Consider the following 26001-nt stretch of genomic DNA (forward strand, 5'->3'; position numbering starts at 1 on the left):
TGATAGGTAGTCTATTAGTTGTACAACAATACAAAAGAACACAGTTCTGATGTATGTCATCACAACCAACTTAAGACTCTTGTTGAATACATAAACAAAACAAGCACTCCATTGTTATAAAACTATTATTAAAATGAATACAAAAGCCTTTTACCTGAGAGATCCAGGTAAAGGTAATAAAGAAGGCTTATTACTTGTATAACTTTGGGTTTACATAGCTGATGACAAATAATAATTACCACTCACAACACAGCTTTAGGTTGTGTTAGAGACAAAGAAATGTAATAAAGTGGCCAACTAACTTTAGTTACTGAGAAAAGAGATGTGTGGTTAGAACAGTCACTTAACTTGTATTGTCTAAATGTGGGTGCAGTAAGGAGAAATTCTACTAAACAGTTTCCCTTCTGGAGACTCTAAGTGTTAGCCTGGTTAGTGAGGATAATCACAAACACAAACTACTGAACAACAGGTGAGAGTCACTTTACCAGTGAGGAATTACTGATATTAAAGCTTAAGGCTTAAACACTGAGTACCACAGAGGAAAGGAGGCTCACTCCAGAGCTCATTAGCAGTAGTCTTGTCCTTCTCCGTTTACCACACTCAGCCTCCAATCGTGGTGCAAAAGAACAGTAATATCTAAAACACAAGGCACGCTTTTCACCCTCATTTGTTCTTCTTCCCAGACAGCTCTTTATATTATCGAGAAAACCTGGACTTCCCTGACAATTTCTATTTACCAAGATGAAGTCAAAAGCCCTACTTCTGTCTGGAATGGTAATATATGCCTTAATTCAGCACTGTGGAAGCAGAGGCAGACAGCTCCTGTGAGGTCAAGGCCAAAAAAGAAAGAAAAAGGAAAAGAAGAGATTAAGAGGAAGGAGTCCTCCTCCTGACAAAGAGGTAAGGGTGTGAGCTGAAGCCATCATCATAGATTATTTACAACTCCTGGGGTTGAAAGCACCTCCACTAAGTCTGTGTCCTACACATTTTTAAACAAAACAAAAACAGGTGTTCTTTAAAGAACTCAGAGGAAATGGACCTGGACAGGACAGCAACAGTGTTTTCTAAAGTAAACTTCAAGTAGAAGAATGTTTTTCTACGTATGAACTCATAAACTTCAGCAGTAAACTGAATAGTACGGTTATTATTATTTAGGAGACTAATTAGCTCTAAAGTGCAGTCTACATAACTTCATCTTCATCTTCATAACAAACACTTTTAGTCTTCTAGCACAGTTTCCCACTTAGTCCTGCCAGGCAGAGCTGACAAGAAAATTTCCATAGAATTAACCTAACCTTTAGAGAAGATAAGAATTTGTTAGTGTTTACAAGATTCTTAAATATTTAGATTTCTTCATATCTAATTTGTAAGTTTGAGATATTTCAATTAAGCAAAATCTCAAGAACTTAAAAGACGTGTAGATAATGTCACATGCCCAAAATTTCTACTTCAAAGATTAGCACACAAAATAGTTTCTGCATCCATCTAAGGGTACTGACTGTTCCTCTTCAACCAACTCCAGGATTCCTTCAATGAACAATTACTGTTTTATTACTTCTATTTTGGAATCAAAGTAAAACTTCAGATCAGTTTCCTCATTTACTAGCCTTAGCAGTAAGAGATTCTAGTGTCTCAAAAGCTCCATCTCAGCCTCCAAGAAGAAAAACATCACCACTGGCCTTATGAACAGAAAATAAAGCTAACAAATGATCCCACCAGTTTTTCTGTAATAGTGGTACTGGCAGTCTACAGTTTTCCAAGGTGACATTCTAAGAGGAAACCCTTTGTCATGTTTCTTAAAAGTTAGCCAGCTTATTTCATAATATCTTGAAAGTATAGCCTGTAGCAAAAACAAAACATTCAAAGATTGACTTGTGTTGAGGTTCAGACACTGATACTCTAAGCACAGCACTTGGGCATGCTGAGAACCTTGAACCAAGGAAGACCTGAAGGCTTCCAGAGGCAAATTCTCCTTCTTAACTCCTCTTATCTCTTGCCCCATTTTTTCCTCTCAAAGTCATAGAAACAAGAATTCCTTTTCCTCAAGGATGATAAAAGAAGATTAACACCTGAAAAGGCCACTCCTTCCCTGGAAGATACTCTTTCCAGAGGGGTTCTGTGAACAGGGTAAAACAGGGGAATGCTACACAGAGGCAGAGACAAACACAGAAGACGGGCACCTGGTATGGTGCACATACTTTCCTATGTTTTTGTTTTTTCAAGACAGGCTTTCTCAGTGGCTTTGGAGGCTGTCCTGGAATTAGTTCTTGTAGACCAGGCTGGTCTCGAACTCACAGAGATCTGCCTGCCTCTGTCTCCCGAGTGCTGGGATAAAAGGCATTAAAGGCGTGGGCCACCAACGCCCAGCTAGGTGGCACACACCTTTAATCCCATCCCTTGGGAGGCAAAGTACAAGCACAGCCTCCGGCAAACCAACTGCAGATTATAATTTACCTGCTTGGGGAAAAAATTGATGTGTAACATAAAAATAATCCCTGATGGGTTTCAATAACTCAATATTATCTCATGGATGTATATCTACATATTACACAATACTTTAAAACATATTACATATTGTAATGTGTATAATGTGACAAGGTTTTTGAAAGGCTAGGGTTTAATCATGTTGGCCTCTATACATAAAATAGGCTGTGGACCTGTTAATTAACTGTAAAACTCATATATCATAAAGTAATTCTGATATCTGAAAACCCTTAGAGGCCAAGGACATATTTACCAGAGAAGGCTGAAGCAAACTATTTTACAAGGGATAAAAAAAAAAGTCGAAATAATCGGAATTCCTGTATTTCTTGTTTGACTATACGATAAAACAAGCAAACTCGAAAGACAATGGATAATCCAGATAATATAAATCAATTACTAAATGCGGAGCCCAAGTCAAGAAAGTGAGAGGTTAACAAATGCTTAAGAGTCTCAAGAAAGAGGTTGTTGGAACAGGGGGACTTTTAATTACAACTGAAAAGCACTATCACCAGGACAGAGTTAACAGATAAAACACGGGCTTCCCTTTCATTTGCTGTTGCAACAGTTTAATTCTTCATCTTGTGAAAACTTGGGGATTGTCCTTCCCAATTGTCTCTAGCCAAGCGTTAGCATGTTAACAATTGAAAAGCAATGCTACAATTAGGTGAATCGAAGGAACTATTAGCGTGAGAGCTAGGGATACTAAGGACAGACCAAGAGAGATGATTCTGTTTCCGTCCGTGGAGACGAGCAAGTCGGGAGACGAGCTGAGCAGAGGTGGGGGCACGACGGACCACACTCGGGGAGCAGGCGTGTAACCCACGGGAAGAACTATCAACAGGAGGCACGGGTGTTCGCAGGCAGCCCAGCCCGCCCTCCCGCCCTCCTTTGCCCCGGGTCAAAGTCACCGGTCACCTGGAGTGGGAGTTCCGGAGCGACTCGATCAGCCGCTGCTTCTGCTGCTGGAGACTGGTGAGGCCGGCGGGGGACCCGGCCGCGGAGGACGACGCGCTCTTGGCCAGGGGAAAGAGCCAGCTCATCCTCCTCGGGTCCCGGCCCGAGGCCCTGGAAGGTTCAGGCCTGCTCCTGCTCGCTCAGTCGAGCCTTTCCCCGGCCACCGAGCACGGCCGGCGCGCTGGCGGCCGCGTCTTCTCCCCGACGCCGGGCTCGCGAGTCCCCTGGCTCCGGCGGGACGAGCTCCCGCGGCGGGCGGCAGGGAAAGGACCAGAAGCCGGGAGGACGGCTCCCCGGCCCGACTGCTCGCGTCCCGCACCGGCCCGTCCGTCAGTTAGGCCGGGAGCTGCGCGGCCCCCGGGGCGTCAGTCACCTGCCGGCCCCGCCTCCCGAGTGCCCCGCCCCCCTCGGCTCCCGCGTCATCATGCCGCGCCCTCGCCAGGACGTGCGAGGAGCGACGGCGCCGCGCTCGGCAGCGCGGCTCCAGCTAACCCTTTCCCCTTTTCTAGGGCGAGAGGTGTCTATGGGGCACCCGCTGCCGCCGTCGGCACCGCCACCGCCACCGCCGCCGCCGCCGCCGGGTGCCATTTCTATGGCGAGGAGGAAGAGGAGGAGCGCGAGCGCAGAGACACAAGTAGATCCGGCGGGGCCCGGGCTCGCGGGCGGGGGGTTGTGGGTGATGGGAAAGGGGCGGGAGTGGGAGCCTGAGAGGGCGCGCGATGGCGCCCGCCCGGGAGCCGCTGTGGCGGTCAGAGCTGGCAGGCGGGGAGGGGGGGTAACGGGCCGGGGGGGGGGGCTGTCAGGAGTGCGGCGCGCAGTGATGACGCCACCGCTTTGTACCTGGGACTCCGTTGTAGGGGAGGAAATTGAGAGTGGAGGGCGGTGGCCTACTTGGGAAGCAGGAGCTCGCCTTCGCAGTGCTGGCGAGGCAATCTGGCCGGAGTAAATGCTCTCAGCACCTTCAGCCTGGCCGCCTGCCAGCGAGGAGAGCTCTCATTGAAATGACCGCGCCTGTGCCTTCTTCGCGTTGCTCTGGGAGCCCACGGAGGACGTGCGACCTCAGTAATGAGAAGGCCTTCGGTGCCTCCTGAGGGCCCCGGGGACCGCAGCCCAGAATTGGGGTGGGGGAAACGCAGGGTTGAATTAACAGTGTTTCCGGAGTGTGTGCATGCCCTTGCGGTAGCACGGGGAAGGGGAAGAAAGGAGGCGTGCCCGGTATCACCTTGGGTGTCTGAGATTACTGCAGTCTACGTTGGCGAGTTCAAGACACAAGGCCATCCTCTTTCACTCGTTTTTGTTTCTTTGTTTGTTTGCCTGGCTGGTTGGTTGGTTGTGGTCTTTGTTTTGTTTTTCCTTCTAGCATTTGGTATTGTCTGGCCCAAGAATCAAGTCGTCTGTTTGTATTACCTTACCATTGTATACCGTGAACGCTGTGTCTATGGACCAGAAACCTGAGGTCCCTCTTTGGTAGCCAGGGGGGATGGTTAGGTTTTTTTTTCCGAAATTCGAAATTTTTCAGATGCCCTCATTTTATTGCCTTCTTTCCCTCTCCCTCCAGCCGCATGAATATTGGTTTCTGAGATTTCCTGATGCTTTCTCAGAAATTTTGATTTTTTTATGTTTCTTTTGATTTGGTTTCAAAGGATACCACTGCCAGTAATGCAGAATTTTTAATCAAGTAATGTTTTAAGTGTTTTGTTGGAAGAATGAATGAAAGCACTACTTTTGTTACGGAGACATTTTATCTTGTTGATTTCAGGGTTTTTTTTTCTCTTTCTTTCTAAATCTTAAAATGGATCATAGCTTTCTGTGGAGTGAATTGAACCGAGAGCAGATTTATTTTATTTATTTTATCACTTAGTAAAGTTTTTTCTATTTTTTGAATTAAATTAGAAACATACTTGTTTTACATGTCAATCCCAGTTCCCTCTCTCTCCCTTCCTTCCCATGCCCACTAACCCCCTATCCCATTCCCTTCTACTCCCCATGGAGGGTGAGGCCTTCTGTGGGGGAATCTTTAAAGTCTGTCATGTCATTTGGAGCAGGGCCTAGACCCTTCCCTGTGTGTCTAGGTAGAGAGTATCTCTCTACATGGAATGGACTCCCAAACTCCATTCGTATGCTAGGGATACATACTAATCTACTACTAGAGGCTCCATAGATTGCTGTGGCCTCCTCACTGACACCCACGATCAGGGGGTCTGGATCAGTCCTATGCTGGTTTCCCAGCTATCAGTCTGGGGTCTATGCACTCCCACTTGTCCAGGTCAGCTGTTTCTGTGGGTTTCTCCAGCCTGGTCTTAATCCCTTTGCTCATCAGTCTTTTCTCTTTGCAACTGGATTCCAGGAGATCAGTTTAGTGTTTAGCTGTGGGTGTCTACTGCTTCCATCAGCTACTGAATGAAGGTCCTAGGATGGCATATAAGGTAGTTGTCACTCTCATTATCCGGGAAGAGCATTTAAGGTAGCCTCTCCACTATTGCTTAGATTGTTAGTGCCATCCCTGTAGATCTCTGGACATTTCCCTAGTGCCAGATTTCTCTTTAAACCTATAATGGCTCTCTCTATTATAGTATCTCTTATCCTGCTCTCCTCTATTCTTCCTCTGATTCGACCTTCCTACTCCCTCATGTCCTCCTGTCCCCTCCTCTTCTCCCTTCTTTTCTCCTAGTTCCCTTTCCCCTCCCACCATGCTCCCAAATAGCTCTGGAGATCTTGTCACTTCTCAGGGGGACCATGATGTCTCTCTTAGGGTTCTCCTTGTTTCCTAGCTTCTCTGGCTGTGTGGATTGTAGGCTGGTAATCCTTTGCTCTGTGTCTAAAATCCTTATATGAGTGAGTACATACCATGTTTGTCTTTTTGTGACTGGGTTACCTCACTCAGGATGGTTTGTTTCTTCTAGTTCCATTCATTTGCCTGTGAATTTCAAAATTCCATTGTTTTTGTTTTTGTTTTTTTCTGCTGAATAGTACTCCATTATGTAAATGTACCACATTTCCTCTATCCCCTCTTCAGTTAAGAGGCATCTAGGTTCCTTTATGTTCTGGCTATTACCAATAATGCTGCTGTGAACAGATGTCCTTGTTGTAATGGGCATCTATGGGGTGTATGCTGGATCTTGTGGTAGACTAATTCCCATTTTCTTGAGGAATCTCCATACTTATTTCCAAAGTGGCTGTACGAGTTGGCACTCCCACCAGCAATGGAGGAGTGTTCCCCTTTTTCCACATCATCTCCAGCATAAACTCTCCTTGATGTTTTTTATTTTAGCCATTCTGACAGGAAAAAGATGGTATCTCAGAGTTGTTTTGATTTGCATTTCCCTGATTGCCAAGAATGTTGAGCACTTTCTTAAATATCAGCTGTTTTTAAACTCCTGTAATGAGAATTTTCTAGTTAGTTCTGAACCTCCCCCCTTTATTGTTTTATTTTTTTGGTTTTTCGAGACCAGGTTTCTCTATATTGTTTTGGAGACTGTCCTGAAACTTGCTCTGTAGACCAGGCTCTGCATTGAACTCACAGAAATCCACCTGCCTCTGCCTCCCAAGTACTGGAATTAAAGGTGTATGCCACCAACACCTGGCTTGTACCCCACTTTCTAATTGGACTGTTTGGTGTTTTGGTGACTAGCTTCTTGAGTTCTTTGTAAATTTTGGAGATCAGCCCTCTGTCAGATGTGGTATTAGTAAATATATTTTCCCATTCTGTGGGCTGCTGTTTTGTTTTGTTGACTGTGTCCTTTGCCTTGCAGAAGCTTCTCAATTTAAGGAGGTCCCAATTGTTAATTGTCGATATATCCATTCTGTTAGCCTGTGTCTTTTTATAGGCAACTTAAGAACGTTAATATTGAGGGAAATTAAGGACCATTGAGTGTTTATTCCTGTTTGTTTTGGATTTGGTGGTGGTGGTGGTATTGTGTGTGTATTTACCCTGCTTCTTCTATTGGTTTTTGGTAAAGGATTATCCATTGCCTATGTTTTTGTGAGTGTAGTTAACTTCCTTAGGGTTAGAGTTCCTTCCAGTACTTTCTGTAGGGCTAATGAGTGCATATGTATTGTTTAAATGTGGTTTTGTCATGGAATACCTTGTTTTCTCCATTTATAGTGATTGAAAGCTTTGCTGGATATAGTAGTCTTGGCTGGCTTCGGTGGTCTCTTAGTGTTGGTAGAAAATCTATCCAGGACCCTTCTGGCTTTCAAAGATTCCATGGAGAAGTCAGGTGTAATTCTGATAGGTTTGCCTCTATATGTTACTTGGCCTTTTTCCTTTGCTATTCTTAATATTTCTTTATTCTGTATGTTTGGTGTTTTCATTATTATGTGACGGGGGGGGGACTTTTTTTGTGATCCACTCTATTTGGTGTTCTGTAGGCTTCTTATACTTTCATTGGCATGTCTTTTTTTAGGTTGGGAAAGTTTTCTTCTATGATTTTGTTGAATATGTTTTCTGCCCCTTTGAGTTGCATTGGGTGTCCTCACCTTCTTCTATAACTGTTATAAATAGGTTTGGTCTATTCTCGGTGTCCCTTATTTCCTGGATATTTTGTGTTAGAAACTTGTTGGACTTCAGGTTTTCTTTGGTCAATGAATCTCTTTCTCCTAGTGTATCTTCAGCGCCTGAGATTCTGTCTTCCATCTCTTGTATTCTGTTGGTTTTGCTTGCATCTGTAGTTCCTGGTTGTTTACCCATTGTTTCTAATTCCAGCATTCCGTCAGTTTGTGTTTTCTTTATTGGCTATATTTCAGTTTTCAGATCTTGTACTGTTTGGATTGTTTCTTGCACTTTTTGGTTTGTCTTCCATTTCTTTAAAGGATTTTCTCATTTCCTCTTTGAGATCCTCTATCATTTTCATGAAGTTGTTTTTAAGGTCAGTCTCTTCTGTTTCATCTGTGTTGGGATGTTCAGGTCTTGCTGGTGTGGAGTCCCTAGACTCTGGTGGCATCATATTGGTCTTTCTGTTGTTGAATGTGTTCTTATATTGTCGTTTTCCTATCCCTTCTTCCAGTGGGTACAGGTGGGATCTCTTCCTCTCCTGGTGTGTATAGGTCCAAGATTCTCTTCTGGTGGGTGCAAGCAGGTCCAATACTCTGATGGGTCTCACGGTGGGTGCAGGTGGGTCTGAGACAATCCCTCTCCTGGTGGGTGGAAGCAGGAATAACACAGCTATGTCAGCAGACTAAAGGTTGCTTGGTCCGCCAGGGGCGAGTTGACCTACCTGCAGTCCCCAGGCCAAGAGATCCCAGAGTTGGCAAGCAGAAGTCGGGCTTGAGACAGGGGCCCAAGCTCACCTTTCTCCTGAGAGGTAACCCAGCAATATCAGCAGACTCGTGGTTGCTTGTCTCACCAGGGGCGAGTCTACCTGCCTGTAGTCCCCACGCCAGGAGATACCAGAGTTGGAGAGCAGATTTTAATTAGTGAAATTTATATTCAACTGTGAATCCATGATGTGGTGCTTCATTCTCTATATATTAGCTGTGTATCTTCAGCATAGTAACTTTCTAAAACCTGATTTTGTTATGAATCAAGTAACCTGACGTTTATACCAGCCCTATTTTATGGTTCACATTTATGATATAGGTGGTTTTATTCCAACAGGTACACAAGTAAAGGGTAAAATATTTTTATGAAACAAATCTTCAATCAAGTGTAACATTTTGATGCTTGGCATCTAGACTCCTTGTGCTGTCACTATGCCAGCAGCAACTGTAGATCATAGCCAAAGAATTTGTGAAGTTTGGGCTTGTAACCTGGATGAAGAAATGAAGAAAATCCGTCAAGTTATCCGAAAATATAATTATGTTGCTATGGTACGGACATAACTAAGTCTTTAAAATGCCTTTTGTGAGGGTCAAGTGGGAATCTTGTGCATGCATGTGTGTGTTTGTGTGGGTGTGAGTGTAACTTGTTCTTTCACTGGCCAGGGCCTGCTAATTAAGCTAAGCTGCCTGGCCAGGAAACCCCAGGGATTCACCTGCCTCTGCTTCCCAAGCAGTTAGATTACAAGCACATGGACTACGCACTTTTGAAAACATAGATTCTAGAGGCTGAACTCCAATCCTCGTTCTTTCATGCCAAGCATTTTACCAAATGCCAAGCATTTTACCAAATGCCAAGCATTTTACCAAACTACAGGCCCTGAAGTGGGGATTTTAAAAATCTTGAATTAAACCCTTTTCATTGATATCAAGGGATTAATTTAGTCATGAAAAAAAAAAATGTCAAGTCCCTCCAGCAAAGCCCATCAGAAACAAACCTGTATTTGACAGGTTGGGTTTGTTAATGCTAGCATTAATTGACAGAGGATTAGGAGTCATGGGCATTTGAATAAAAGTGTTAGAAGTACTTTAGGATTAGGACTTGTGTCAGGTGGTTGTAAGGGCTTATGAGAGGCAGGCTTTGCTGTGAATTGGGTGCTCTGAGGAAGCTGGTATTCCTGTGGGTTCTTACTGAGTCTTCGCTGCTGAGAAGACAAGGGTGATACCAAGGCTGTACAGGGCATTAGCTAGCATGAGAAATTTAATCATTTTTATGGTTTGCACATTTTATTTTGGTCTTTGTTGGGACCTAGTTACAGAATGTACTTGTCTGATGTTGAAATTTTGTGAAACTGATTACATTCAGCAGAACACTAAAGCCTGTCTAAAAATGTCAGCTAGTTCTGAGCAGTTCCAAGGCCATGCTACTAGTACCAGATAAGGTTTCAGAAGTCAATGGGTATCTTTTTGAAACAAACAAAACCCAGTTAGACCTCTTAGGAAAACATTGCTAAAGCTGCAGAAACACACTAGGTTGTTAAACAACTTTGTTCTTATGGGTGGAATGCAGTCTTCGTAGACTGTGCGGTTATTTTCCTGCTTTGTTACTGCACTCTGTGCATTTATTGCAGTTAGTCTTGTTTTCTAGATCCACATGGAGTATTAGCTCCAGAAAGCAGTATTTTAGTGTCTTACACATCTATCCCTAACCTCCTTCAAGTCTAGTGTAATTATTATAGAATGTAATAATTGGTTGGTGGTTGTACTAAATTCAAGAAGTTTTGATTTCTTTCCTTCTTTCTCTCTTTCTTTCTTTTGGTTTTTCGAGACAGGGTTTCTCTGTATTGTTTTGGAGGCTGTCTTGGAACTCGCTCTATAGAGCAGGCTGGCCTTGAACTCACAGACATCCACCTGCCTCTGCCTCCCAAGTGCTGGGATTAAAGGCATGGACCACCAACACCTGGCAAAGTTTTGATTTCTTTACTGTTTCTTATTGACTTATTATTTCATTTTCATTTTTAGCTAGCTGTAATTTGAATTCTCTTACTAAACTAAAACATAATTCTCTTAGTATTACAAGTTTTTAAAAAAGTGCTTCTTTGAGGATGAACAGGGTGCTTGCCTAAAATAGGAATATCTTTACATAGACATTCCATGTAATAGAGGTATACTTATCCATAATTGGGGCTGAAACTTTCTGTTTGGTCAGGAAGGGTTACTTTATAAGTAGCAGAAATTCCTAGTTGTCATTTATTTCTTAGATGATAAGGAATAGCTGCAATACAGAAATAATAACAGCTTATAAGAGGGAGTAGGAATCTTGACATGATTTTTGTGAGTTTTCTTTTCCTTGGATATGGAGCAAATATTTGCTTGAGTTTATCATGGGTTATCTGTACAGGGTAATAATTTAATAATAAATTTGAATAAGAAAAAGTAGTGAGTTCAAAGCCAGCCTGATCTACAAAGTGAATGCCAGGACAGGCTCCAAAGCTGCAAAGAAACCCTGTCTGGAAAAAAAAATAATATTCTTCCTACTTTAAGAGTACATAATAATTGAGTGTGAACATACAGAATATCATTGTAATGGAATTCTCTGATTTGTATCAAAAATTATCCTATATATGCCCATTTAGTAAATAATGAATCTTAAAATTATTTTACAGGACACCGAGTTTCCAGGTGTTGTTGCAAGGCCCATTGGAGAATTCAGAAGCAATGCTGACTATCAATACCAACTATTGAGATGTAATGTAGACTTGTTAAAGATAATTCAGCTAGGACTGACATTTATGAATGAGCAAGGAGAATATCCTCCAGGAACTTCAACTTGGCAGTTTAATTTTAAATTTAATTTGACGTAAGTGGGAAATAAATATATTACCCCAACTTTTTGTTTCTAGTTTAATTTTAGGAATTGGGTTTGAATGTAGTAAAATTCTAAGTGAATAAATTTTGTGGAAGTTTATTAAATATAGAATTTCAAAAGCTTAGGCTTATTATTATGAGGTAAAAAGGATTGAGATAATAAAAACTTCTAATTTCAAAGACCATTCAATTATAGAGATGTTATTTCTAAACTATGACTGCTGCTTTTCCGGAAAGTTGTAAAACTGTATTTTTGTTGTTTGCTGTCATTTAAGGTGCTGCAGATTAAACCTGGGTCCTAAGACATGAATCTTAGGATATTGATTTTACTATTACATTTTGTTGTTGTTTGGCTCTTTTGAGACATGATCTCACTACATGGCCCAGGTCTTTACATAGATCATACTGGCCTCGAACTCCCAGAGATCCATCTATTTCTGCCTCACAAGTGCTGGGGTTAAAGGTGTGTCACTACACCTAAAACTTTGACCTTATTTGCCCAATTTGAAATTAATAATTGGGGAGGCACATTTGCCGCTCCCAAGCAAGCAGGTACCATTCAGCTACAACCCCAACCCACTGTAGATTTGCTAAGATTTTGTTAAGATAGTCACCATTCCAACATCAGTGTGTTGAATGGTAAAATTGGTAGTGTTTGCTAGATAGTAGTTTTTATAGCAATGGCTTTCATATTTCTTATTTTAGATTTTTTATTTTATTACTCTCATACTTTGCATCTTAAGTAGATACTTATCACAAGCAATAAATTGTTTATTGGAAAGTTAGGTATCTTTTTTTTTCAAATCTGTGTTCTTTAATGACTATTCCCATGTAACCCACAAAACCTCTTGATCTACATACAGGAAATGTAATAGTATTCTTGAACCTTTCATAATCCAGACTCTGATAACTAACTCAAATCTTGGATCTAAAGTCTGTTTCCTTCATTAATATAGTTCTACATTATTTATTGTAGTCTTGGCAGCTGAGGGAACAACATGAAGTAGAGTCCATCCTTTTGACATTATGACACAATGTTATTATTTGCAAAGGTCATGCTCAAGAACCATGTAGTTGAGTTTTTAACAGTGAAAACAAAAATAGCAAATTTTTAACAAAGTTTTTGTGTTGGGCCACATTCATAACTATGGAGCTTATGTGACTTCTGAACTTCAGGTTGTAAGTTCCCAGTAAGGGACAGGGGCACATTATTTCTATTAAGATAAGGAAATAAAATATACAGTATATTCTGTACTATGTAACAATATTTTAGTGACTTTCGGTTTGGTAGCCTGTATTTATATAATACCAGAATCTCATTGGAAAAATAGCAACAGAAACGATAAGAAAATTAATACTAGTTAATTGTAAGAATTCTTTATTTAATATCTACTGTTTAATTTGTAAGACCTAATGAACAGCAAGTAGGACTGATGGTTTTAGAGGTGTTAGTGTCAGTGGTACAGCTGTGTGTCTTTAATGTGCATTGTGTTAACTATAAGTAATACTGATTGTATTTTATGTGAAGTACTGTAGTGACAGTAGTCTCTGTAGACACTATACAGGCTAAAGGTGCTGTTTCCACTGTAACTATAATGCTGCTTCAGTACTGCAAATCTGGAACAAACTGAAAACTGCCTTCCATCTTTTTCTCAAATGAAGATTCTTTTCTTTAGTTTTTGTCATTTTATTGCTTCAAAGTTCTTTGTTTTCCCCAAACTGAACATCAGAGCATTGATTTGGTGTTTTTAGTTTTGTTTGTTTGTATATCATAAGATACTTGGTTTGGAGTAGAAGCAAATACATCAGTGTGTTGGATGGTAAAATTGGTAGTTTTTGCTAGATAGTAGTTTTATAGCAATGGCTTTCATATTAGTTAGTCTCTGAGCATGTTTTGTTTGTTCCTTATTCACACAATTAGTGTCACTGCCAAGTGTTTTGCTACTATTTATACTAATGATAATGTCATGAGAAACGGTAAAGAAAAAAGTATAGAGTATAAAGGCTCGTGAGAGGCTCAGTGCATAGATGTCTGCCACCATGCTTGATAACCTAAGTATGGATTCTCGAAACTGACATGATAGGACAGAACTGACTGACTAAAGTTGTGCTCTAACCTTCACATGTGTCCATGATGGACGTGTAGAGGCACACACACACAATAAATAAATGAAAAGTGAAGTCTAAAAAGTTTTAGAAGACTAAGTGAAAAATGTTAAGTAGAGCAAAAGCCATGGAGAAGATAAAAGTAGTACTGTCTGATGTAGAAAATGCCATGATAGCATCTTGGACATGTTGAAGAATGGTGAAATAGACCTTAGTGAATGCCTAGAAAGAATGTGTCAGTGTGCCAGGCTCTACAGTACAATTGAGGGACGTTGTTCAATGTCCCTCAACTTTCTATCCTGTCTGTTGTCTCTGCTTGTGAATGTTTGTATTTAATTCTCATATTGGTCCAAGTCAGGGTGGTTCTAGGTTTGCCAGGGTTCTTTCAGGTTTTACCATTAGCATCAAGGGAGTAAATGCTAGTCATTATTTATCACATGTAGATATAATGATTTGGGATATGGAAAAATATTTGTGGTTACACTGTGTGTGCCACATTAATAGATATATTGAGTAGATTTGAATAGATACTTCACAGTAGCATACATATCAGAAACACCTGCACTCACTGCAATTTTTAGCATTCTCTGAATCTTTGAGATATAATTTGTAATGTCTAAATCACTATTATATAACAAACACTCAGGAACAGATAGTGTTCTCTATATAAAAATTACTTTTTTTGCCGGGCGGTGGTGGCGCACGCCTTTAATCCCAGCACTCGGGAGGCAGAGGCAGGCGGATCTTTGTGAGTTCGAGGCTGGGCTGGACCGATAGCCTCCGAAACAATACAGAGAAACCCTGTCTCGTAAAAACCAAAAAAAAAAAAAATACTTTTTTTAGACATCTTGGTATTTTTATCACTCTAATTACTATACTTAATTGTGGGATGAAAGCAAGCATATCTTAACTAATGTTTGTTTTAAAGCTAGGGTGGTTTGCTTCTTTTTTTCAATGCTTGATGATTTTCCTGCAGTAAGGAATGTCACAGCCTTAGTTAAGGATTACAGTGGCTGTTCTTGTGTCCTTAATTAGAACTAAGCTTCAGTGCCGTGGATTGAGTTAGGGTTTCACCCACTATTGGAATTAAAGCAAAAAAAAAAAAAAAAACTGATGGTTTTGTTTTAGTAGCATTTTCTTGCCTTCTAAATATCTCTTTGGTTATGAAAGGTGGTTGATGAGGTAAACACATTTTCCCAGTGTAGATTTATAAACAGGAGGACTGGCTGTGTGGTTGTGTATCCTTATAGATATCAGACTGGCCTCAAATTCGGAGATCCACCTGCCACTGCCTCCTGAGTACTGGAATAAAAGGCATGTGCCACCACCATCTGGCTTTATTTATTTACATGTTTATTTATTTATTTTTGGTAAAGACTGGCTGTTAACTTACAATGTATGCATTTTAGACATAAACAAAACATGAATAACATGAGATTGTGACTTACAAAGCATATTTACTGACAGATTTTGTCTTTTTGTTTAAAGAAAACATGCTTTTTGAAACTGGATAGTATTGAAACAACTATCAGCAATTTCCCAACTTCTAAGACTATTGTATTATAGTTTTGGTATATATTAAGGACATCTCATTACTATGTGATACTGCTGTTCAGAGTTCCAAGTAATCATTTAATTGACCCTTCTTTTTTTTTTTTAAGTGTACTGTAGTGTATCTAACAATTTGCTATGGGTGGATGATTAGAGTATATGTTTTAGGTTCTTCTCTAATGAGATACTCTTATGGTTCCTGACAAACCTTTTTTTTACTTCATAATGATACAAAAGTAGTGTGTATTCAATAGATGACCATTGAATTTAGAATTTTGACCTTTTTCTTGGGCAGCAATATATATTCTTGTAAAGCTGAATAACAATAGCAAGCACCACCTCCCAGACAGCCACTCTCTTGTACATAAATAATAGTATTTTGAATTGTACTCTGCTGCCAAGCTCTGATGCTTTGTTTCTTAGGTAGTTTAATAATATTTCCTTTTTTGTTCTGTTTTTCTAAGTACAAATGAGTCTATCAGGACATAACATCAATCATGGAGTATATGTATCTTTAGAAAACTTTGTGGGGGTTTTTTTGTTTGTTTGTTTTTTGTTTTTTGTTTTTTTACTGGAAGTAGAGATCTAAATCCAAAGGTAAAAATGTGTTTCATTCATCATCCACAGACCAAGTATTTAAGGTATTTTAAGTAATTTATAACTAGGCATACATGCACATATTGAGAAACAGGCGGGTGGGCTTGCTACTGTTTTCTGGAAGTTGTAGTCATTTGCAAGTTGGGAATTCCTACTCTGTTTCATCCATCAAAATTATAAATAGTATCGTATTTCTGAATAGCTTGCTGATTTGACTGTCTTCTTGTCATTTATAGCTTTTGTAGTTTCAGGGAAATTTTTGTGTTATTAATTTATTTGAGTTTATTAAAAACTAAAGGCGGCTAACCATCTTGTGATTATCTGCATTCCAACTTATTTGTATTTTAACTTTGGCATAATTTTAATATAATGGAGTTTATTATATTTTTATGAAAGCAAATTTGACTTGTATTTGAAAGTCTGTGTATGGAAGTAAGTGACATTTAAAGACGATACTGTATAACCCTGTGGTAGGTATCTGGAAGGCAATCCGGAAGTTTAATGTTGGTGAGAACTTTTCAAACTTGGTACCATCAGAAAAGGACAGTGCATTGGCATTGATTTGGAAATACGACTCATAATTGCTATGACATTTACTATAGAGATTTTTCCTTCATCCAGTCTATAGAGATTTACCTTAACCATATGGTTATAAGTTGGGTGTTATAAAGCATGAGATCTGTACCAAACTTTATTATAAAAGATACTTTTCTACGAAGCTTAGACTAAGCTATGTGAACTCTGCAGAAAAGAGACAGAAAGGGACTGTACCTATGTCTTTGTTTGCCAATCTTATTTTATTATAAAAAACCGAGGTACTCCTCCAGGTCTCTCACCTGGGAACTGTGATTCAATAGGTCTGGGACTGCAATGGGACCTGGGAATCCATATTTTTGGTAAGTTCCACTGGTGATTATCATTGGACAGGTTTGGGATATGATGACTTAAATACCACAAAACTCACTGTCCTACCTCATTGATACATTATTTAGTCTGGTAATGGTTATGTGATGTGAACACAGTAAGTTGAGCATGTGGCTAAGAGCAATGTGAGCCTGGTGCGATCTGCTGTATTCTTGGTCAGCTACACTTGTTCAGACATGCTTCAGTGTGAGCCCAAGGACCTGGCAGTGAGGTTCTCGTGTAAGGGAATCTCATGTATTTAGTCTAACGAAGTATCAGTTATCTAACTGGAAAAAAAAAAAGAAAACACATTGAACTTGTTTTTCCTACAGGATTTCCCAAGAGAAATGATGATGTAACGAGATGATTGTTCCTCTCTGTTTTTAATTGTTTCAGTTCTTAGCTTTGTTATTTACTTCCTGACAGTCTGGGACCTGAAAGTGACCTTTGATATTGTGTTAGAAATTGATTTCCAGTGACTAAACTACAAAAATACTTTTGGTCAAATTCAAACTTTTATTTTGGTTTTGTTAATTTTATTAAAGTCTTTCATGGAAATTTTCTTTTGCTAATAGCAGTGTTAAGTTAAAGAAGTAAGTAAAATTAATGGTAAATCCACAAAATACTTTTTCATGAATCCTCAACTTTAATATCTCCAATAATTACCATATTTGTGCTTTTTTTTCTGGCTTAAGTAAAATTTTGAAGAACCGGTTTATGGTTAGGTTTCTTGGCTTGGTTTTTAGAAGGTAGTCTTCTAGGATTTTGTTTGCCTCTAATGTAGGTATGTTATTGCTGGAGGAAGAACCTGCTGTCATAACTAAGTTCTTAATTCTGAAGAGTCCACTGCTTTATAGAGACACTGAAAGGCTCCTCATTTGTGAGAGGAGGCATCTCCTTTTTCTTTAAGATGGAATGTAGTTTAACTCAGCCACAAGAGATGTTTGCCACTTGGTGTCTCCTTCCTGGTTCTGCTGAGAGCATGAGAGGTGTGAAAACCCCTCATAGCTGTGGCTGCAGCTCCATCTGGCAGCACTAAACTAGCTGCAGAGACTGAGAGCCCCTGAACAGAGCATGTCTGTGGTAGCCTCTGGTGAGTAAAAGACCCTTTGTAAGCCCAGGGAAATGCATATGATGTGTAGACACTAATGGAATTGAGTTGATGCTAAGGGACTCACCACTTGGACTATTGTGAATGATTATTTACTTTTGGATACTTTACATTTTATTTTTCTTGAGAGTTGTAAGCATTTGGATACTTGGACATAAACCAATCCTGTCTGTTTTTGTACTATAATTGTAGGTATAAGTGGGAGAATAGCTGTTTAAAGTAATAGTGGTCTTGAACATTATTTTTCTCTTTCTCCTGCCAGGGAGGACATGTATGCTCAGGACTCTATAGAGCTACTAACAACATCCGGTATCCAGTTTAAAAAGCACGAGGAGGAAGGAATTGAGACCCAGTACTTTGCAGAACTTCTTATGACTTCAGGAGTGGTTCTTTGTGAAGGGGTCAAATGGTTGTCATTTCATAGGTAAAATAAATAAACAAACAGATTGCAGTGTGCTTCCATCCTACCCCTGCTTTACTCTTGCTTGGGTCACCATATCAGAAATTCTCTGCTTAGTTCTCAAAAGAGTTAGCTACTCACTTGAGAATAATGTTGTCTACGTTACCTCTTAACAAGGATTTGATTTAGCCTGTGAGAGTAATGGTGCTTAGTGGAAGGAATATAAGCTAGGAAAAAACCCTCAGTAAAACCTGGCAGAGCCATTGAGGATTTGTGTCACCCATGGTTCTTAACTTAAATCGTAGTACCTGTGTTTGTAGAAAGAAAGCCATTCATGTTTTCAAAAGCATAGTGGTTCTTTCCTGATGTTAGCCACTGTGCTAAGATTCTAAACCTTAATATGGCAGACTAAAATTTTTCTCTTTAGGTAGTTTCCTTTCTGCTGAAGGTAAACCAATACTTTTTTTAACCTAATTTATAGTGTGATGTGTTACATAATATTAAGTTCTATGAAAAATAACTGATAGTGGAGATTTAGAAGAAGGGATATTAGGGGATTTTTATTTTGTATTTATTTTATTTTATTTTTTTGGACAAGGTGATTGTGAAGGCTATCCTTAGGGGAAAAAAGTCTTGTAGATTTTTCTCAACATTCAGTTACAACCTATTTAAAGCATCTAGTATTTTATATACTCTGTATATGAAGACTTTTAATTCTTTATTATTATAAAAATAAAACTAGATAGTTAAGTAAGATAGAAACCTACATAGAAGTTAATTTACTTATATGTGTGAGAAAATGTTTTCCTTTGTAAATTAGCTGATTTGGCAGTTCTGGAACTAAAAGTGACCTTGGATGTTATAGATTATTTTTAATTAATTTGTCTATCTGATAACAGGGTTTCTGTCTGTATTTAAAAAGTACTGTGTACTAGGCGTAGTGACACACGTCTTTAACTCCAGCCAGTCAGAGCTACACAATCAGACCTTTTCTCAAAAAAAAAAAAAAAAGGAAAGAAACAACCAAAAACTCAACAACAAAACATCACTGTGTTACTCTATCTTAGTGTTCTTTTTCTTTTTCTAATTGGGAAAGAGTTATTGGGGAAGGGAAGGGAGTTGGGAAGGGAGAGGGGAAAGGAAAAGAGAGAGACAGACAAATCTTCCTGCCTCTTCAGGCATTTTTGTTTTTTGTTTATCCAGACAGGGTTTCTCTGTGTAGCTTTGGAGCCTATACTGGAACTCACTCTGTAGACCAGGCTGGCCTGGAACTCACAGAGATCTACCTGCCTCTGCCTCATGAGTGCTGGGATTAAAGGTGTGCACCACCACCAGGTGTCACTGCTCTTAATCTTGATAGCCTTCACACACTCCCCCCCCCATAAGAATCTTCCACAGGGATTATTGTATTGTTGGGTGGATCCTGAAGTAGACTTTGATGTGGTATTATATAGTGAGTTTTAAGTTGTAAATTCTGAAAGTAAGAATTCTCTCATACTAGCTCTTATCCGTGTTCAAACTTGTAAAGATACAAAATAACTAATTCTTTTAGTTTAGAGTATAACGCATCCTCTGACTCAAATAATATTTGGTAGAGTGTATAACACATCCTCTGACTCTAATAATATTTTGAATAAGTACTATTGACTCAGAACTGGGGGTAACAAGATGGGCAAAACCAAGCAGGATTTGTGTTTTATTCAACTTTTTAGTTTAGATTAGTGTGTGGTATATGTATTTATCAAGCTATAGGATCATTCCATTAAACATCAAAAATATTTTTTCACATTATAATCTATTTTTATTAATTTTTGGGAATCATAAATCCTGTCAGTCATGGTACATTTAATCCCAGTACTCAGGAGGCAGAGGCAGATAGATCTCGAGTTCAGGCCACCCTAATCTCCATAGTAACTTGCAGCCTAGCCGGAACTACACAGTAAAACCCTCTCAAACACATGAATAAGTAAATTACCCATATACATGCCCACATATGTGTATATGTATATGTATGTATGTATTCTAAACTGTAATATTTTGCTAGAAGTAAACAAAAGCCATAGTGCTGTTTTTTAGGTAACTGGCAAGGTCACTTTGAAAACTAACAAGTTTAAGTTTTCTGCTCTTGGGTACATGTGCTAAAGATCTTATATGGTAAACAACTCCCCTTTCATATTCAAAGTAAATAGCATCAAATTTAAAGTTTCACTTTGTGTCTCCTCCAAAAGAGAAGTCATTTGCTAAATAAGGGAAAAATATTTAAAACTTTGATTCCTGTCCTTTAAGCTAGTAGAGAAAATCCATGTACCTAAAGGTCAGTGCCAGCAAACATATGTAGTATGAGAAATCTCTGGGCATCGGGCACTTCAGGAAAGGCAGGCTGTCGCAGGCCTAGTGGAAAGTAGAGTCTTAGGAATTCAGGAGTGGAGGAAGCTAAGCAGCTGTGGAAAGACTAGTGATAATCGGTTGTATTATATCATGTGGGGGGAAAACAGTTCTCACTTTTTCTTTGTTCCTACCTTTCTTGTTTAATATCTGTTGGTAAATGTAAAAACAACATTTGAGGAAATGTGCATACTAATTGTCACTTATGGGAAAGAAAATACTCTGTTAGGGGCTTATTCTTTGCAGTCAGGAAGTGTAACCATGTCGTAAATCGTGACAAGGTCTTAAATGAATTGCCTTTGAAATATTGCCTTGTTAGAGTCTAACAAATTTTTGTTCTCCTTCCCATTCATCATTCTCAACATCCATAATCATTTAATTTTGTTTTAGTTTTTTTTTATTTTGTATGTGTGAGTGTGTACTTTGTGGGGTTTATATAACATTCAGATTTTACTTGGGTGCTGGAGATCAAACTCAAGCACTCATGTTTAAATAGCATCTCCGTAGCCCAGAATTTTCTTAAGTATCAGAGAAATGTTATTTTAGTGACTATATAGTTGAATTGATAGTATCGTGAGCTTAGGACTCAGAGTGATCACTGGTCTATAAGCTGACAGCATTTCTGCATTGTAATTAATGAATATGGTTTTTATTTTTTGTTCCTGTGTGAACATTTGTTTTTATTCCTTTTGCCTATAGCATGATTTGTTTAACTTTGTATCTGAAAAACTGATTTCTTTCATTGTTATTGATGGGGCTTTTTTGTATTCTTTTAATCTTTTTATTAGTGGTTATGACTTTGGCTATTTAATCAAAATCCTGACCAATTCTAACTTGCCTGAAGAAGAACTTGATTTCTTTGAGATCCTTCGATTATTTTTTCCTGTCATTTATGATGTGAAGTACCTCATGAAGAGCTGCAAAAACCTCAAAGTAAGGCTTGAGATGACTTATCTGGGACAGCAAGCACATCAATTAGAACAGTGACTCTCAACCCGGGGGTTGAACAACCCTTTCACAGGAGTCACCTAAGACTACCAGAAAACACAGATATTTACATTACAATTCATAACAGTAGCAAAATTGCAGTTATGAAGTAGCAATGAAAAGGATTTTATGGCTAGTGACAAGGTGCCATCCATTCATTTCTGTTAAACTCCTGTGTTACAAGCAGCTGCTAATGATACATAATGCACATGATGTTTTTAGCACAGAAACAGTTGCTATACAAAGTACTGTGGAAAGCCAGGATGTGAAGGTCTGGTTTTAGTAAAGGCTTTATTATTTAAGGGAGAATTTCATTGCTAGATTCTACTCCTTTTTTTCTTCTCTCTTTCCTTTTCACACTCATGTTTTAAATTTTTTCTCAGTCCTAGCTGTATTACTATAAGTAGATCATAGCAAACTATTCTAAAAAAGTTTTATATTTGTAAAGTTCTCTCCCATGGCTGACAAAACTAAAGTTGTGTGGTAGAGTGACAATGATCTGAATACTCAAGATGTCTTTGTTTCATTTAGTGTTAAACAATTTCATGATAGGTAGATTATTTTAAAGAAACTACCTGTACTTGTGACTGAGTTTTTTAATGATTGATGGCTCAATACACTGAATGTGGTTGATTACTGTTACTTTGAATATGAACTACTTTCTCCATATCTTTGAGAAATGGGTTGCCTGTCACAAGCCTTAAAATATATAATTAAGGTAAAAATTTCCTGTTAGAATTTCATCTTCTAATAAAAGGCTTTTAAAATTCCACAAATGTATAAGGAATTCCTATTTTATCAAACTCCCTGCCATCTTTACAAGGTCAGACATTAGAAATTCCTTTTTTTTTTTTTAGTGTCTAAATTTATTATTGTGAATTCAGATACCAAAGTCTTTTCTCTGTTTGACAAGCACCTTTTCTTCCTTCTAGGGTGGATTACAGGAAGTTGCTGAACAGTTAGAGCTGGAAAGGATAGGACCTCAGCACCAAGCAGGATCTGATTCATTGCTTACAGGAATGGCCTTTTTCAAAATGAGAGAAGTATGAAGACATCAGTGCCTTTTTCTTGGTTGTTAGGTAGAGAACATTAAAAATCTGATGACAAAAGTTTTGGGCATTAAGAACCTACTAAGTGAAGATATAAATAGAGGTACTATATAAGTTACATCCACCACACTTGAAAGTGTTAAAATAAGTCCTCCTGAAATGTAATTCAAAAGGAAATAGAGTAAATTCTTTATAGAGTAAAAAAAAATTCCATTTATTCTACATGAAAGATGTCTATAGAATTAAAAAAAAATGATGTGATTTTAGAAATCATGAACATGTGAACATGCTATTTCTCGGTAAAAGAAACAATAGAGGGTAGTGACTATGGTCAAAGGTTACTAGTGAGTGAACTCCAAGGGGCTTTCTTAGACCCTAAGTGTCCCTTCTGAGTCAGGCAATTTGTGTCAGATTTTCCTTAGTTGGCTCTTGTTTTACTTGAAATTGGTGGTGAAAATGTATTTGCTCATGTCATTCTTCATTGCTTTGAAGAGTTTATAAAGTAGAACTTAACAGTTTTTACTAAGTCTTAAATGGGGTTTTAGATTATAAAGTGTTAAATAAATCTGAAGTCTGGTGTATAGTTGAATCAAAAACTGTATCAGGCTGGGCAGTGGTGGCATGTGCCTTTAATCCAAACACTTGGGAGGCAGAGGCAGGCAGATCTCTGTGAGTTTGAGGCCAGCCTAGTCTACAGAGCAAGTTCTAGGACAGCCAGGGATACACACAGAAATCCTGTCTCAAAAAAAAAAAAAAAAAAAAGGTGTATCAGGAATTTTCCCATTAATTAAGAACCTCAAGTATAAAATTGTTAGGAATGTTTAGTGAAACTGAGTCTGTTTTTAGGTTAGATAATTAGGTGATAGGTGTTATGGTTACTTCACTGATGGTATACCAAACCATAATAAGATGAATTTTTTTGCCTGCAAAAACATTTTTCTTTTTGCAAAGTATTTGCTGTGGAATTATTTTGAGTGTGTTCTTTTAATAGAAACAAGCTAAAGATAGAACACATCTGATCTGTTTTGCCAGGTAGTATTGATTCAGAAGTTATTTGGATTGTCCACTCATGATAAGTAAATATTTCGTTTCAATATAGAACCACCTTTTGGATTTTCATTTTAAAATGCCTTAATGGTTAGTCAGTGGTGGATTGCAGGCGCCGGTTTGTTATCTTTATTTTCTGGCGTCTAGAAGGACTGTAATGTAGTGAGAACGTTCAGGTGTTTGCTGCCTATAACATATTTAGGATTTGGTTAGTTTTAGTTAATTCAGCTTTGCACATAGATTTAAGACAACTTAAAATGGCCTAACCTCCTCTCCCCATCTGCCATTATTTCTCATTCTGTTGAGTTGGTTGTATTAGTTAAATGAAAATGTCTGTTTCCATGTTCATAAATTCACTTTAAAGTGGTATAATTGTTGATGAAAAAGACTGATGCTTTTTTAAAAAGAGTCCATTCAACCTGTAGTTACAGGCATCAATCAATCTTATTTGTTAAATGGTCTGCATATGTTCTCAAAAGAACTTCACCAAAAAGTGTTGTTATACCTAATGAATAGCAATTACAGTGTTGAGATATGAATTACAAGTTGTATCTTTTGATTAAAAATTATCTTTTTCTTTCAAAATTCCTTTTTAGATGTTCTTTGAAGACCATATTGATGATGCCAAATACTGTGGTCATTTATATGGCCTTGGTTCTGGTTCATCCTATGTACAGAACGGCACAGGGAATGCATATGAAGAGGAAGCCAACAAGCAGTCATGACAAAAATAGTCTTTTTATTTTTATTTTATACGAGTTACACACATGCTTGTACATAGGTTCTATCTCTGGTTGAAACCCTTAAATGATAGGCAATATCTCCCCCTCCTTTTGTAGCCCTTATTTTCTGCTTTCAGTACTAAGTATGGCCTTTCCTAGCTGTGATCTTAATAAAAGTACATTCAGGTTCAATCTGGCCTTAATTTAATACACTTCTTATCAAGCTTGTGTGACAGAGCTACATTACTGAATAATTTGATAAACTTTGCCTACTTGAGCTTGGTTTTGTTTTCCCCTTTCCTAAATTAACTAGCATTGACTGTAATTTATTTCCCTGTTTCATGCCTCTCCTATTCTGCAGTACTTATAGGTATTTAAGATTGTGGACCATCAAGTTTGCACTTTAGAGAGTAATTCCAATCCTCTATTTTATCAGAAATTGTGGTTTTTCTTGCTCTTAGCTGGAAAAATGACCATCTGCCACCTTTTTACAGTATTTGCTTGTTTTTGACATTCAGAGTACAGCACATGCATTTTGCAAATTGTTGATTCAACAGGACTAGGAGAAAAGACAAGGAACTACTGAAGAGCCTAGTAACTACTGTTTCTATGTATAGTGTTTAACCTTCCAAGCATCTCGCGGGTCTGTTGGTTTCTAATTGGCATGCATAGGCTGCTCTGTGACTGAAGACTTTGAGACCAGCTTTACACCCTTCAGGAAGAAGCCCTGCGATTGGATGTTTACTATTTGCCAGAAAGCTACCCTTCAAGATGTTGAAGCTACAATTGTATTTTATGACAGCAACGCTTCCCTTATTTGGCTTCCTTTTATTCCATCACTTTTACCCTTATTTTATTTTATAGGTATATTTGTGATGTTCTTGATTTGTTGACTACACAAATCAATTTCATTAAAGTCCAAAGATAACAAGTCTTTAGGTACATTTTATATCAAATTTAAAAAAATTAAAAAAATGTGATTTCATAGATGCTACAAAAATAAATAATGGAGAGATTTGGTGCAGAACAACAAAATGCAAAATATATGTATAAATAAACACACATATATATAGCTAATAAAATTACCTGAGGAGTGTAATGCTTGTTTATTTTTTGTGTATATCTTTGCAATCTATTTTATATATATTGACAAGAGACTGTGAAATATTTAGCCATGCAGAATATGTGACCAGACCAGAGCATGTGTTGGAAGATTTTGGTGACCATGAACTGTACCCTGAAGTGATGGACTACAAGTTGTAACGTGTGTTATCTACACTTCAGTCAATATCAGCAAGTCTCCAAATGTTTGCAACATACTTTGTTTCCCTTGGACATTCTATATTCATGATACTAAAATGCTGTAACTGGGTGGTCCTTTTTAAACTAAACATTATTTGCAAAACAGAGGGTATTATTTGTTTTTAAAGCTTTTTTGTAAATAAAGGCTTTGGAAATGTTTTCTTAGATATTGGTGACTGGTGATTTTGTTTTTGAAGCACTTATTTAGGCATGTTTACTTCTTGAGCCATTTTCTTTGGGCAGTAGAACTTAGTGGCCATACCTCTCCACCTGTAGGTG

General features: G+C 38.4%; 2 protein-coding genes across 5 annotated transcripts in view; one reads left to right on the forward strand and one right to left on the reverse strand.

Annotated features, from left to right (window-relative positions):
• Nucleotides 1–3770, reverse strand: part of Vps37a (VPS37A subunit of ESCRT-I) — a 38431-nt gene extending 34661 nt beyond the window's left edge. Inside the window, exon 1 of the mRNA XM_040731752.1 lies at nt 3400–3770. Coding sequence (XP_040587686.1) covers nt 3400–3524 — 125 coding nt within the window. The 5' untranslated portion in view covers nt 3525–3770. The remainder of the gene's footprint in view (nt 1–3399) is intronic.
• Nucleotides 3771–3871: 101 nt separating this feature from the next.
• On the forward strand, nt 3872–25887 carry Cnot7 (CCR4-NOT transcription complex subunit 7). Of its 4 annotated transcripts, none has more exons than XR_005871132.1 (7): nt 3872–4072; nt 9035–9246; nt 11361–11554; nt 18093–18254; nt 21404–21548; nt 22535–22754; nt 24295–24430. XR_005871132.1 is itself a non-coding variant. In XM_021225178.2 (7 exons), exons 2-7 carry the CDS (start codon nt 9130–9132, stop codon nt 24421–24423), a joined length of 858 nt encoding a protein of 285 aa, XP_021080837.1. In that variant the 5' UTR covers nt 3872–4072; nt 9035–9129; the 3' UTR covers nt 24424–25887. The 4 variants fall into 4 exon arrangements, 3 of the variants coding, with proteins under 3 accessions (XP_021080837.1, XP_021080838.1, XP_012966261.1); XM_021225178.2 differs by having other exon boundaries at nt 22535–22645; nt 24295–25887; XM_021225179.2 differs by having other exon boundaries at nt 22535–22681; nt 24295–24424.
• The last annotated feature ends 114 nt before the right edge of the window (nt 25888–26001 follow it).

The sequence above is a fragment of the Mesocricetus auratus genome, unplaced genomic scaffold, assembly GCF_017639785.1.
Source record: "Mesocricetus auratus isolate SY011 unplaced genomic scaffold, BCM_Maur_2.0 Super-Scaffold_100026, whole genome shotgun sequence".
NCBI classification, from domain to species: Eukaryota; Metazoa; Chordata; class Mammalia; order Rodentia; family Cricetidae; genus Mesocricetus; species Mesocricetus auratus.

What these genes read in the sequence shown, in the direction of transcription:
- Cnot7 (XM_021225178.2), top strand. Translation starts at nt 9,130, where the DNA reads ATGCCAGCAGCAACTGTAGATCATAGCCAAAGAATTTGTGAAGTTTGG. An exon ending in AATTTTAAATTTAATTTGAC is followed by an intron (nt 11,555 to 18,092) that starts GTAAGTGGGAAA and finishes TTCTCCTGCCAG; the next exon opens with GGAGGACATGTATGCTCAGG. An exon ending in AGAGCTGCAAAAACCTCAAA is followed by an intron (nt 21,549 to 22,534) that starts GTAAGGCTTGAG and finishes TCTTCCTTCTAG; the next exon opens with GGTGGATTACAGGAAGTTGC.